Source organism: Nerophis ophidion, linkage group LG26, assembly GCF_033978795.1.
Source record: "Nerophis ophidion isolate RoL-2023_Sa linkage group LG26, RoL_Noph_v1.0, whole genome shotgun sequence".
Classification (NCBI taxonomy): Eukaryota; Metazoa; Chordata; class Actinopteri; order Syngnathiformes; family Syngnathidae; genus Nerophis; species Nerophis ophidion.
The window spans coordinates 11300754-11313003 of NC_084636.1; the positions used below are offsets into that span (position 1 = coordinate 11300754).

Sequence of the window (12250 nt, forward strand, 5' to 3'; positions counted from 1 at the left end):
AATTTGTTTCAAAAAGATTCGAATTAGCTACTTTTTGCTCTTCTTTTTTTTTCGTTGAATTTTGAATTTTAATGAGTCGAAATTGAAGATGACCTATGTTTTAAAATTAAATTTTCATTTTTTTGTGTGTTTTCTCCTCTTTTAAACCGTTCAATTAAGTGTTTTTTTTCATCATTTATTCTCTACAAAAAACCTTCCGTAAAAGGAAAAAAAATGTACGACGGAATGACAGACAGAAATACCCATTTATATATATATATATATATATATATATATATATATATATATATATGTATATATAGATGTATTCATTAAAGGTAAATTGAGCAAATTGGCTATTTCTGGCAATTTATTTAAGTGTGTATCAAACTGGTAGCCCTTCGCATTAATCAGTACCCAAAAAGTAGCTCTTGGTTTCAAAAAGGTTGGTGACCCCTGCCCTACACAAATGTCAATTTATAAAAATAAGGCCTAAACTTCTAATTTGTTTCATGGTTTACAATTATAAATAACATCTTGGAGAATGATTAAGAGTACAAAAGCCCTTAAATTGATGTATTTGTTAAAAAGATTTTAAGTGATTTAGTATGGAATAAGCGGTAGAAAATGGATGGATGGATGAATATTATGGAAGTAGAATTTTCTCACATCAACTTATATACATCAATATGATATTAATATATAGGCATGTATTAATAAATATACAAATACAAATGTGATATACAAATACTTTGTATAAATGTTAAGTGAATTATATTTATAGAGCGCTTTTACATAGTGAAACCCAATATCTAAGTTACATTTAAACCAGTGTGGGTGGCACAGGGAGCAGGTGGGTAAAGTGTCTTGCCCAAGGACACAACGGCAGAGACTCGGATGGCGGAAGCGGGGATCAAACCTGGAACCCTCAAGTTGCTGGCACGGCCACTCTACCAACCGAGCTATACCGTCCCAAGTACAATTTATAAAAATAAAAATGATACATACAAATGAATCAAAAATTTGTATAAATAAACGTGTATTTGTAAATATATTTTTGAGATTTGAATATAAATATGCTTGATTTTGTATTTGTATTTTGGCTGCAGTGCCCTCTGTTGGGTGTTTGGGGGAATGTGTAGGTCACATTTATCTGTGCATCTGGTTGGTGGGAGGAATGTCTCATCGACACAAAAGCGATCCACATATTCAATATACAGTACAAATACAAATTTTTGTTTGTATTTGTACAAACAAACTGAGAGTTGTCCAAACTGTCCGGACCGAAGGTTACAGTTACGAAGAGTAGGGGTCTTTGTGTAAAAAGTATTCAAGGATAGTGGTCCGAAAGTAGAGCAGAAGAGTAATCAGGCCCATACTCTTTCTCCTGGAAGCTGCAGTTCCAGTCTGAGGCTCGCCGAAACAAATAAAGCTTTTTGTTCAACAATTTCTCGTTGCCGTCCCATCGCACAACCAACAAATATACATCCATCCATCTTCTTCCGCTTATCCGAGGTCAGGTCGTGGGAGCAGCAGCCTAAGCAGGGAACCCCAGACTTCCCTTTCCCTAGCCACTCGGTCTAGCTCCTCCCGGGGGATCCCGAGGCGTTCCCAGGCCAGCCGGGAGACAGTCTTCCCAACACATTCCAATGCGCCCTCATTTCTGCGCTCTACTTGCCGCGCCTTAGGACGCGTCTCACCCACATGCCGGCAAAGCTGTGGGCGATCAGCAATCAGTGCACCTGGTACTCATGAGAGGGAGCTGTATAAAGGACCAGTGGACCCAAGGATGCATGCGGGAACTTAGTTTCTGAATGGTGTACCGTAAGCGTACTCTAGCTTGACGCTCTTTGTTTTCCCTCCGTGCCTGACTTCCTTGTTTGTCCTCCCTCGGTGCCCTCCGGAGTTTTGCCCTTGGTGATTCTTCCATTGTGTTCCCCTGTGGACTTTGGACTGCCTTCCTCGATCCTTGTGCCTCGCCCAGACACGGACCTTGTCACTCCTCTCCTGCCCTGGACCACTTGCCTGCCCCACGACTGTCTCGTTCGTTCGCTCTCAATACTTGGTAACACACGTTTCAGCTAACTATATACACACACACACACACACACACACACACACACACACACTTGGGTTTTGACACTCTCCATTTTCTTAGTTTAGTTTATTAGTTAGTATAGTTTATTATTATTATTATATATATTGACTATACATACATACGATAAACAATTGAACATTACTGCACTCTGGTGTCTGAGTCGTCATCTCCCCTCTGCTAAACCATGACATTTACATTAATATGCTGTAAAAAACAACGTAAAATGTATTGTCATTTTTATCAATTTAATGGGTTGTTTGCTGTTAAGTTAAATACTTTTATTTAGACAAAAACATTTTTGGATAGTATGATAACGTAGTATAATAATTGTTGCAAAATTGGATAGTTTAAAAGATATGCAATTTCAAGCAGTACATATATTTTTTCTGTCAAAATGAGCAAAAATCTATTACATTTAGTGAGAAAATATTAGGTACTTTATTGAAACATATAATTTCCAGGTGTTTGCGGGCCAGATCTCAGTTTGACACCTGTGTGCCAGAGAGTCAATTTTGGAATTATGTGGTCGGTCGTTACAAGTTGAAACATAGTTTGCGCGGGCTTGCAAACATTTATGAGTTTTCGAGGGTTTTAAGGACCTCAAAAACTCAATGGAAGTTGGAGAAAAATGATGCATGGAGCAATTATAATAGGGCTCTTGAAGCCTTTGTGTGTCATTACAAATAACTGTTGAACACATTGTTTATCATTTAGAAACTATTTTTTTTCCCTACAAACCAAGTGTCCATATGAGTTGTGAAATTGTGTTGGATGTAAATATAAACGGAACACAATGATTTGCAAATCTTTTTCAACCCATATTCAATTGAATGCACTACAAAGACAACATATTTAAAGTTCAAACTCATAAACTTTTATTTAGTTTTTGCAAATAGTAATTAACTTAGAATTTCATGGCTGCAACACGTGCCAAAGTAGTTGGGAAAGGGCATATTCACCACTGTGTTACATCACCTTTTCTTTTAATAACACTCAATAAACGTTTCGGAACTGAGGAACCTAATTGTTGAAGCTTTAAAAGTGGAATTCTTCCCCATTTTTGTTTTATGTAGTTTCAGTCGTTCAACAGTCCGGGGTCTCCGCTGTCGTATTTTACGCTTAATAATGCGCCACACATTTTCGATGGGAGACAAGAGATTATTTACCAAGCCACGTTGTTGTAACACGTGCTGAATGTGGCTTGGCATTGTCTTGCTGAAATAAGCAGGGGCGTCCATGAAAAAGTGTTACTGGCATCAAATTCTAAAGTTAATGATTATTTGCAACAACAAAAAAATGTTTATCAATTTGAACATCAAATATGTTGTCTTTGTAGCATATTCAACTGAATATGGGTTGAACATTATTTGCAAGTCATTGTATTCTGTTTATATTTTCATCTAACACAATTTCCCAACTCGTATGGAAATGGGGTTTGTACATTAAACTGTACCGAGCACAAAAAGCAGAGTGATTCTTTAAACAAGGCGATGCTTCCACATGTACTTGGAGAGTGCCAAGCAGCACGTGATGGTGACCAGCAGCGTTATCGTGCATACTGCTCCCACCAAAGACCCGTCCCCTATCGGTAGCTGCAAGCGAACGTGGACGTGCTTCTGCGGGGAGAGAAAAGGAAGCTTTAAGAGTTCAAGCAGGACATGTAAGAGTGGTGAAGATTCAAGTACCTGTGAGTTCACATCAATCCACAGGCACGTGCTTGCATTGTCAGCGGTGCAGGGGGCTTCCGTCACAGTGTGCGGCTCTAAATTGTCCCACTTTGAACCTGTGAGAGAAAGAAACGTTGATGCCCTGTCTGTGCATTATTACACAAATTACTTACATTCTTCTGTCCGCAAAAGCAGCCGCGGAGCTTCTATGGTGATGGATTCAAACGCTTTCCCGGCGAAGGAGGGCCGGTGATAGCGGCCGTGGACTGGAATGGTGACTTTCGGCCGCTCGCTGAGGGCGGGGTAAACGTACGTGACGAATCCTGAAGCCTGGTGCGCAGGAACCTCCAGATCAATAGCCGAGTCTACTAAAATCTTAAAGACACAAACAATGCACGACCAATTACTGGAAAGTGTGTATTAGGGTTGTACTGGTATACACCCCTAGTAATAGGAAGGCCAAAAACAACAGATACAAACCCCGTTTCCATATGAGTTGGGAAATTGTGTTAGATGTAAATATAAACGGAATACAATGATTTGCAAATCCTTTTCAACCCATATTCAGTAAAATATGCTTCAAAAACAACATATTTGATTTTCAAACTGATAAACATTTTTTTTTGTGCAAATAATCATTAACTTTAGAATTTGATGCCAGCAGCACGTGACAAAGACGCTGGGAAAGGTGGCAATGAATACTGATAAAGTTGAGGAATGCTCATCATACACTTATTTGGAACATCCCACAGGTGTGCAGGCTAATTGGGAACATGCAGGTGCCATGATTGGGTATAAAAACAGCTTCCCAAAAAATGCTCAGTCTTTCACAAGAAAGGATGGGGCGAGGTACACCACTTTGTCCACAACTGCATGAGCAAATAGTCAAACAGTTTAAGAACATTTCTCAAAGTGCAATTGCAAGAAATTTATGGATTTCACCCTCTACGGTCCATAATATTATCAAAAAGTTCAGAGAACCTGGAGAAATCACTCCACGTAAGCAAGACACTTCACCCTTAAGAATGACCGTGACCTTCGATCCCTCAGGTGGCACTGTATCAAAAACCAACATCAATCTCTAAAGGATATCACCACATGGGCTCAGGAACACTTCAGAAAACCACTGTCACTAAATACAGTTGGTCGCTACATCTGTAAGTGCAAGTTAAAGCTCTACTACGCAAATCGAAAGCCATTTATCAACAACATCCAGAAACGCCGCCGGCTTCTCTGGGACCGAGATCATCTAAGGTGGACTGATGAAAAGTGGAAAAGTATTCTGTGGTCTGAGGAGTCCACATTTCAAATTGTTTTTGGAAATATTCGACATCATGTCATCCGGACCAAAGGGAAAGCGAACTATCCAGACTGTTATCGACGCAAAGTTCAAAAGCCAACATCTGTGATGGTATGGGGTGCATTAGTGCCCAAGGCATGGGTAACTTACACATCTGTGAAGGCACCATTAATGCTGAAAGGTACATACAGGTTTTGGAACAACATATGCTGCTACCTAAGCACCGGCTTTTTCATGGACGCCCCTGCTTATTTCACCAAGACAATGCCAAGCCACATTCAGCAAGTGTTACAACAGCGTGGCTTTGTAAAAAAAGAGTGCGGGTACTTTCCTGGCCCGTCTGCAGTCCAGACCTGTCTCCCATCGAAAATGTGCGGCGCATTATGAAGCGTAAAATACGACAGCGGAGACCCCGTACTGTTGAACGACTGAAGCTTTACATAAAACAAGAATGGGAAAGAATTCCACTTTCAAAGCTTGAAAAATCAGTTTCCTCAGTTCCCAAACGTTTATTGAGTGTTGTTAAAAGAAAAGGTGATGTAACACAGCGGTGAACATGCCCTTTCCCAACTACTTTGGCACGTGTTGCAGCCATGAAATTCTAAGTTAATTTTTAATTGCAAAAAAAAATCTAGTTTATGATAAATAAATAAATGATGAATGGGTTGACTTGTATAGCGCTTTTCTACCTTCAAGGTACTCAAAGCGCTTTGACACTACTTCCACATTTACCCATTCACACACACATTCACACACTGATGGAGGGAGCTGCCATGCAAGGCGCCAACCAGCACCCATCAGGAGCAAGGGTGAAGTGTCTTGCTCAGGACACAACGGACGTGACGAGGTTGGTTCTAGGTGGGATTTGAACCAGTGACCCTCGGGTTGAGCACGGGCGCACGGCCACTCTACCGCCGCACCACGCCATCCCTGAGTTATGGGTTTGAACATCAAATATATTGTCTTTGTAGTGCATTCTATTGAATATGGGTTGAAAAGGATTTGAAAATCCTTGCATTCCGTTTATATTTACGTCTAACACGATTTCCCAACTCATATGGAAAGGGGGTTTGTACATAAGATCCTTTGTTCCCTCAGCTGTTGACTTTATAAATAAGCTTCTTAAACAAGCTTAGTTGCTATGCAGTCACTTTAGTGGGAAGCGACGTGTGATGTTTAGTTTTTATTAGATTAAACGTTTTTAATTTTTAGCTTAATGCCTTCATGATGGTGTGTATGTTGTATGCATTGTATGTATTTGTACCTTGTGTTTGCTGTTGTGCTTTGTTTTTAATGACTACTGCTGCAAACCAAATTGCCCTTCGGGGACAATAAAGATTTTTCTAAGTCTAAGTCTATAGTATCACGGTACTAATGAATCAAAAACGGTACTATACTCCATTTGAAAAGTGCTGGTTTACGAGCGGAGGAGCAGGTTTGGCAGTGCACAACCACTGAGTACTTACAGAGACAGAGTGCAGACAGAAAAGGGAAATCAGACACATTTTGGCTTAAAAAGTAAAGATAAAGGTGAAGTTATAACAGTGAAAGGCCCTCAAGAAGAGATGCTTTAAAACATGGCTAGCTTGGTAGCGGCGAACGTCCATCCGCAGTCGGCAGTGTTTTATCTACTTCTAAATCACTAACCCTCGCCTCCATGGCGACAAAGTGAGTTTCTTACAAGTATCATCCCTGCAGGACGAGGAATAGCTAAACATGCTTCACTACACACCGTAGGAGGATACAATAGCTCACCGGCGTCACCGCTAACAAAAGCCAGTGTGCCTGAATGTAAACAACTGCCATGGGTGGATCTACACCTAACATCCAATGTAATGATATCAAGTACGATAGCGTATCTTGTCGATACATCAACAATTAAATTAATATTTTTTATTGTCACAAAATATTTTTTCCTTAAATGTGTATTTTGTTTATAAAGTCAGGAAATATTTCCCTGGACACATGAGGACTTTGAATCTGACCAATGTATGATCCTGTAACTACTTGGTATCAGATTGATACCTAAATTTATGGTATCATCCAAAACTGATGTAAAGTATCAAACAGCAGAAGAATAAGTGATTATTACATTTTAACAGAAGTGTAGATAGAACATGTTAAAAGAAAAAATAAGCAGATATTAACAGTAAATTAACAAGTAGATTAATAATCCATTTTCTACCACGTGTCCTTAATAATAGGTAGATAAATGACACAACATAATACTGCATATGTCAGCAGACTAATCAGAAGCATTTGTTTGTTTACTTACTAATTGTTGTCTCATATCTTCACTATTTTATTTAAGGACAAAATTGTTCATCGATTACAATAAGAAACATATGTTTAATCTACCCTAAGATTTTTTTTATTAAAACAAAGCCAATAATTCAATTTTTTTGTGGTCCCCTTTATTTAGAAAAGTATCGAAAGGTATCGAAAAATATCGAAATACATTTTGGTACCGGTACCAAAATATTGTTACACTACTGTATATTATAACAAAAATAGTTATAATGCTACAAGAAAAAGTACATTTTTTGTAGGCTTAAAAAAAAAAAAAACTTAAATTGATACAATTTTAACATCCATCCATCCATCCATTTTCTACCGCTTATTCCCTTTCGGGGTCGCGGGGGGCGCTGGCGCCTATCTCAGCTACAATCGGGCGGAAGGCAGGGTACACCCTGGACAAGTCGCCACCTCATCGCAGGGCCAACACAGATAGACAGACAACATTCACACTCACATTCACACACTAGGGCCAATTTAGTGTTGCCAATCAACCTATCCCCAGGTGCATGTCTTTGGAAGTGGGAGGAAGCCGGAGTACCCGGAGGGAACCCACGCATTCACGGGGAGAACATGCAAACTCCACACAGAAAGATCCCGAGCCTGGATTTGAACCCAGGACTGCAGGAACTTCGTATTGTGAGGCAGACGCACTAACCCCTCTGCCACCGTGAAGCCACAATTTTAACATGAGAATGACAATTACAAAGGAACGCCTTTATTTATTTATTTTTTTTTTACAAAATTTCCAATTTACGAACTTTTAGCTCGAGCCACGTGTGCCTCCGTGTATGAACCATGTCTATGTGTATGAATGCTCCATTCAGTCAGAGTGCCTCATTGTAGCGCAAACGTTAAAAAGTCAAAGATTTTTGTGGTTGCTAAACCGCTTCTGTGTGTGTGCACGTGTTGGCAGGGCAGCGCATACAACAATGATTTATTGTTATTAAATAGAAAGTTGACCCTCAGGCGGTACTGCAACAAAAAGCGACATCACTGTGTAAAGGATATCACCACATAAGCAAAAGAACACTTAAAAAAAAACCACTGTCAGTAACTACAGTAGGCCACTACATCTTTAAGTGCAAGTTATCAACAACACCCAGAAACGCCGCCGTCTTCACTGGGCCCGAGCTCATCTAAGACGGACTGATGCAAAGTGGAAAAGTGTTCTGTGGTCTGACGAGTCCACATTTCAAATTGTTTTTTGAAAATGTGGACGTTGTGTCCACAGAGGAAAAGAACCATCCGGATTTTTATAGGAGCAAAGTTCAAAAGCCAGCATCTGTAACGATATGGGGGTGTATGAGTGCCAAAGGCATGGGTAACTTTCACATCTGTGAAGGCACCATTAATGATGAAAGGAACATACCGGTTTTGGAGCAACATATGTTGCCATCCAAGCAATGTTATCATGGACGCCCCTGCTTATTTCAGCAAGACAATGCCAAGCCACATTCTGCACGTCTTACAACAGCGTGGCTTTGAAGTAAAAGAGTGGGGGTACTATACTGGCCTGCCTGTGTGGCGCATTATGAAGCCTAAAATACCACAACGGAGACCCCGGACTATTGAACAACCTAAAGAAAAATGGGAAATCATTCCACCTGAAAAGTTTCAAAAATTGGTCTCTTCAGTTCCCAAACGTTTACCGAGTGTTGTTAAAAGGAAAAAGGCCATGTAACAGTGGTAAAAATGCCCCTCTGACAACTTTTTTGCAATATGTTTCTGCCATAAAATTCAAAGTTAATGATTATTTGCAAAACAATATGAAGTTTCTTAGTTGGAACATTAAATATCTTGTCTTTGCAGTCTATTCAATGGAATATAATTTGAAAAGAATTTGCAAATCATTGTATTCGGTTTTTATTTACCATTTACACAACGTGCCAACTTCACTGGTTTTGGGTTTTGTGGAACAAAGTGGGCGTGGAGAAGGCGCTGTTAAAGTGGAGGCACATAAATAACAGCCGCCCACCCAACAGAAATGCAGAAGAGACGGTCAGAAAGCAGCTTGAAGATGGTCTGTAAAACATACTCTATTTGAAATGTTGACCAAAGAACCACCATTACGTGTTATGTAGACCACAGGGAAGAGTTTTAAATGTAGAAATAAATCCTTTTAACCCTTTAAAGGAGCTGCTTGAGAGCCGATTTTAAAATTATGTCGTACAATTTTGGAGGGGGGGGGGGGGGGTAATATCTGATACGTATGCAAAATTTGGCGACTTTTTGTGCACTTTAGGGCCCCTAAAAAAAAAAAAAAAAAAAAAAAAAAAGTCCAAATGCGACAAATAACGAGCAGTTTGAGAATAGGGCCCTTGCAGTAACTTTTATGGCGCATAGATAATAGCGGTCGTACACAAAGACCGAGTACCTTCTTACCTGCCAGTCAACTTTTTCAGCCAGGAAAGAGAGCTGGTAGGGGTCCACATAGACGCCACGGGGCCATTTATAAAGCAGCAAAACTTTGATGTCCTTGAACGCATCATGGTGAAGCTCAACCGTGGTCTCTACCTCCCTAAAATAGAAGATCTTTTAATTTTTTTAACAACCATCATAGTGCTTACAGCAGGGGTGTCCAAAGTGCGTACCGGGTGCCATTTGCGGCCTGCAGCTAATCATTTACCGGCCCGCCACACATTCTGCAAAAAACGCAAAATTGATAGTATCGCAAAAATAAATAAAAAAACATTTAAAAAAAGTGAAATGAGGTGAAATCTAATGATAAAAAAGTGGCAATGTTGACACAAAGCTGCCATGCAGGCAGTTTTTTTCCCTTTTGTCTATGTTAAATCTATGTTATAATTATTACTTAAAAATTACCACTTTAAAATGTTTTATGTGGAAAAAATATTGCATATGTTGTGTGGTTGCCATATAAAAACAAAAGACAAAAGAGCATAAAACAAACAAAATAATACTTCAAACTTAAAATCGGCAGATATTTCGGAAGTTGATCTTGAAATTTAAGTGTTGAAAGTAAAAAAAAAAAAAATAACAAAAATGCATCACTTTATGAGTGGGGAACCTTTCAAATATATTCAGTAGGATTTTATTTAACTTTTCACTGTGATTACTCAAAAATATTAAATAATTAAAAACAATGGTGTCCTGCAATATTGATCTTTGAGGGCTTTAATTGCTAAATAAAGGAACTCTCACGAAGGAATCAATAAAGCACTATCTAAATACTGCATATTTCAGTTTTACTATAAAAAAAACAAGTTGTCTTTGACACAAAAGGTATAAAACCTTATTTGTTTTACTTTATATCAACCTCAAGCTGATACAGAGATTTACTGTAAGCATTAAATATTTTTTATATATTAAAACAAAGCCAATAATGCCATTTTTTGTGGTCCCCTTTATTAAGAAAAGTATCGAAAGGTATTGAAAAATATCGAAATACATTTTGGTACCCGTACCAAAATATTGTTACACTACTGTGTATTATACCAAAAATAGTTATAATGTTACAAGAAAAAGTAAATTTTTTGTAGGCTTCAAATAAAACAAAAACTAAAATTGATACAATTTTAACTTGACAATGATATAATTATAGTGGAACGCCTCTATTTCTTTTTTTTTTTACAAAATTTCCGATTTACGAACTCTTAGATCGAGCCAGGTGTGCCTCTGTGTATGAACCATGTCAATGTGTATGAACGCTCCATTCAGTCAGAGTGCCTCATTGTAGCGCAAACGTTAAAAAGTTCAAGATTTTTGTGGTTTCTGCACGTGGTTGCAGGGCAGCCCATTCAATGGTTTATTGTTATTAAAGAGAAAGTTGATCCCTCAGGCGGTACCGCATCAAAAAGCGACATCAGTGTGTAAAGGATATCACCAGATAAGCAAAAGAACACTTAAAAAAAACACTGTTAGTAACTACAGTGGGTCACTACATCTTTAAGTGCAAGTTAAAACTCTACTATGCAAAGTCAAAGCCATTTATCAACAACACCCAGAAACGCCGCCGTCTATGCTGAGCCCGAGCCCAAGTTGTCTTTGACAGAAAAGGCATAAAATCCTTATTTGTTTTACTTTATATCAACCTCAAGTTGATATAGAGATTTACTGTAAGCATTAAATAAGTACAAAAAATAATAATTTGACTTATTTTTTAACATTTTAATGACTGAGATCTTCTATGCTCCCCAGGAGCCCTTTTGAAAATGAAAAATATAAAAATGGCCCCCGCATGCTTAAATATCTCCGTGTGCGGCCCTCTGTGGAAAAAGTTTGGACACCCCTGGGTTACAGCTTCCTGTTCAGTTTGAGACACGAGCACCTGTGGAAACCCTTGTTCTTGATAGCCACTGAAACGGTCGTGGACTGGAGCCACTCTGTTAAAGAACCGCAAGTATCCTCGCCTACAAAAAAGACAAATACACAATTTAAGGGAAATTTGATTCAGAAATTACAACGTCAATATCTCCTGTGTTTCACTAAAACAAAGTTGCAATACAAATATTAACTCCCTGCTTGGCACTCGGCATCAAGGGATGGAAATGGGTTCGAGCGCAGCCAACGCTGCTGCTCACTGCTCCCCTCACCTCCCAGGGGGTGGAACAAAGGGATGGCTCAAATTCCGGCGGTCATTTCACCACACCGTGTGTGTGCGTGACCATCAGTGGTACTTTTAACTTTAATTAATACTCGACCCCGCAAGGGACAAGCGGTAGAAATGGATAATACAAAAAGGATACATACTTTAAAGTGTATGTTATATCTCACCGTTTAGAGTCGAACAACGACATGTTAACAAGAAGGTCACGATGTAAATAATAGTAAAATGCATCAAATTATTTTATTAAACCCTAAAAAGAATACAATACATCGTCATGTTGTTTGCGGAAGTAACTTTTAAGGACCCGTTGTAGGATTAGGGACTCTATAATAGTGCCTGCT

The 12250-nt window shown here is 39.0% G+C and overlaps 1 protein-coding gene across 1 annotated transcript; it reads right to left on the reverse strand.

Annotated features, from left to right (window-relative positions):
- Positions 1-2928: 2928 nt before the first annotated feature.
- pigx (phosphatidylinositol glycan anchor biosynthesis, class X) lies at positions 2929-12235 on the reverse strand. Its single transcript, XM_061888125.1, has 6 exons — positions 12077-12235; positions 11631-11712; positions 9725-9860; positions 3918-4119; positions 3763-3860; positions 2929-3693 (listed from the first exon to the last, which is right to left on the reverse strand). The coding sequence occupies exons 1-6, from the start codon at positions 12138-12140 to the stop codon at positions 3556-3558; spliced, it is 720 nt and encodes a 239-aa protein (XP_061744109.1). The 5' UTR covers positions 12141-12235; the 3' UTR covers positions 2929-3555.
- Between the last annotated feature and the right edge of the window lie 15 nt (positions 12236-12250).

Coding starts and splice junctions, on each gene's coding strand:
- pigx (XM_061888125.1), bottom strand. CDS start 12,140: ATGCATTTTACTATTATTTACATCGTGACCTTCTTGTTAACATGTCGT. Junction 4,120..9,724: donor CTGAAAAAGTTGACTGGCAG/GTAAGAAGGTAC, acceptor TGTGTCTTTAAG/ATTTTAGTAGACTCGGCTAT. Junction 3,861..3,917: donor GCTTTTGCGGACAGAAGAAT/GTAAGTAATTTG, acceptor TTTCTCTCACAG/GTTCAAAGTGGGACAATTTA.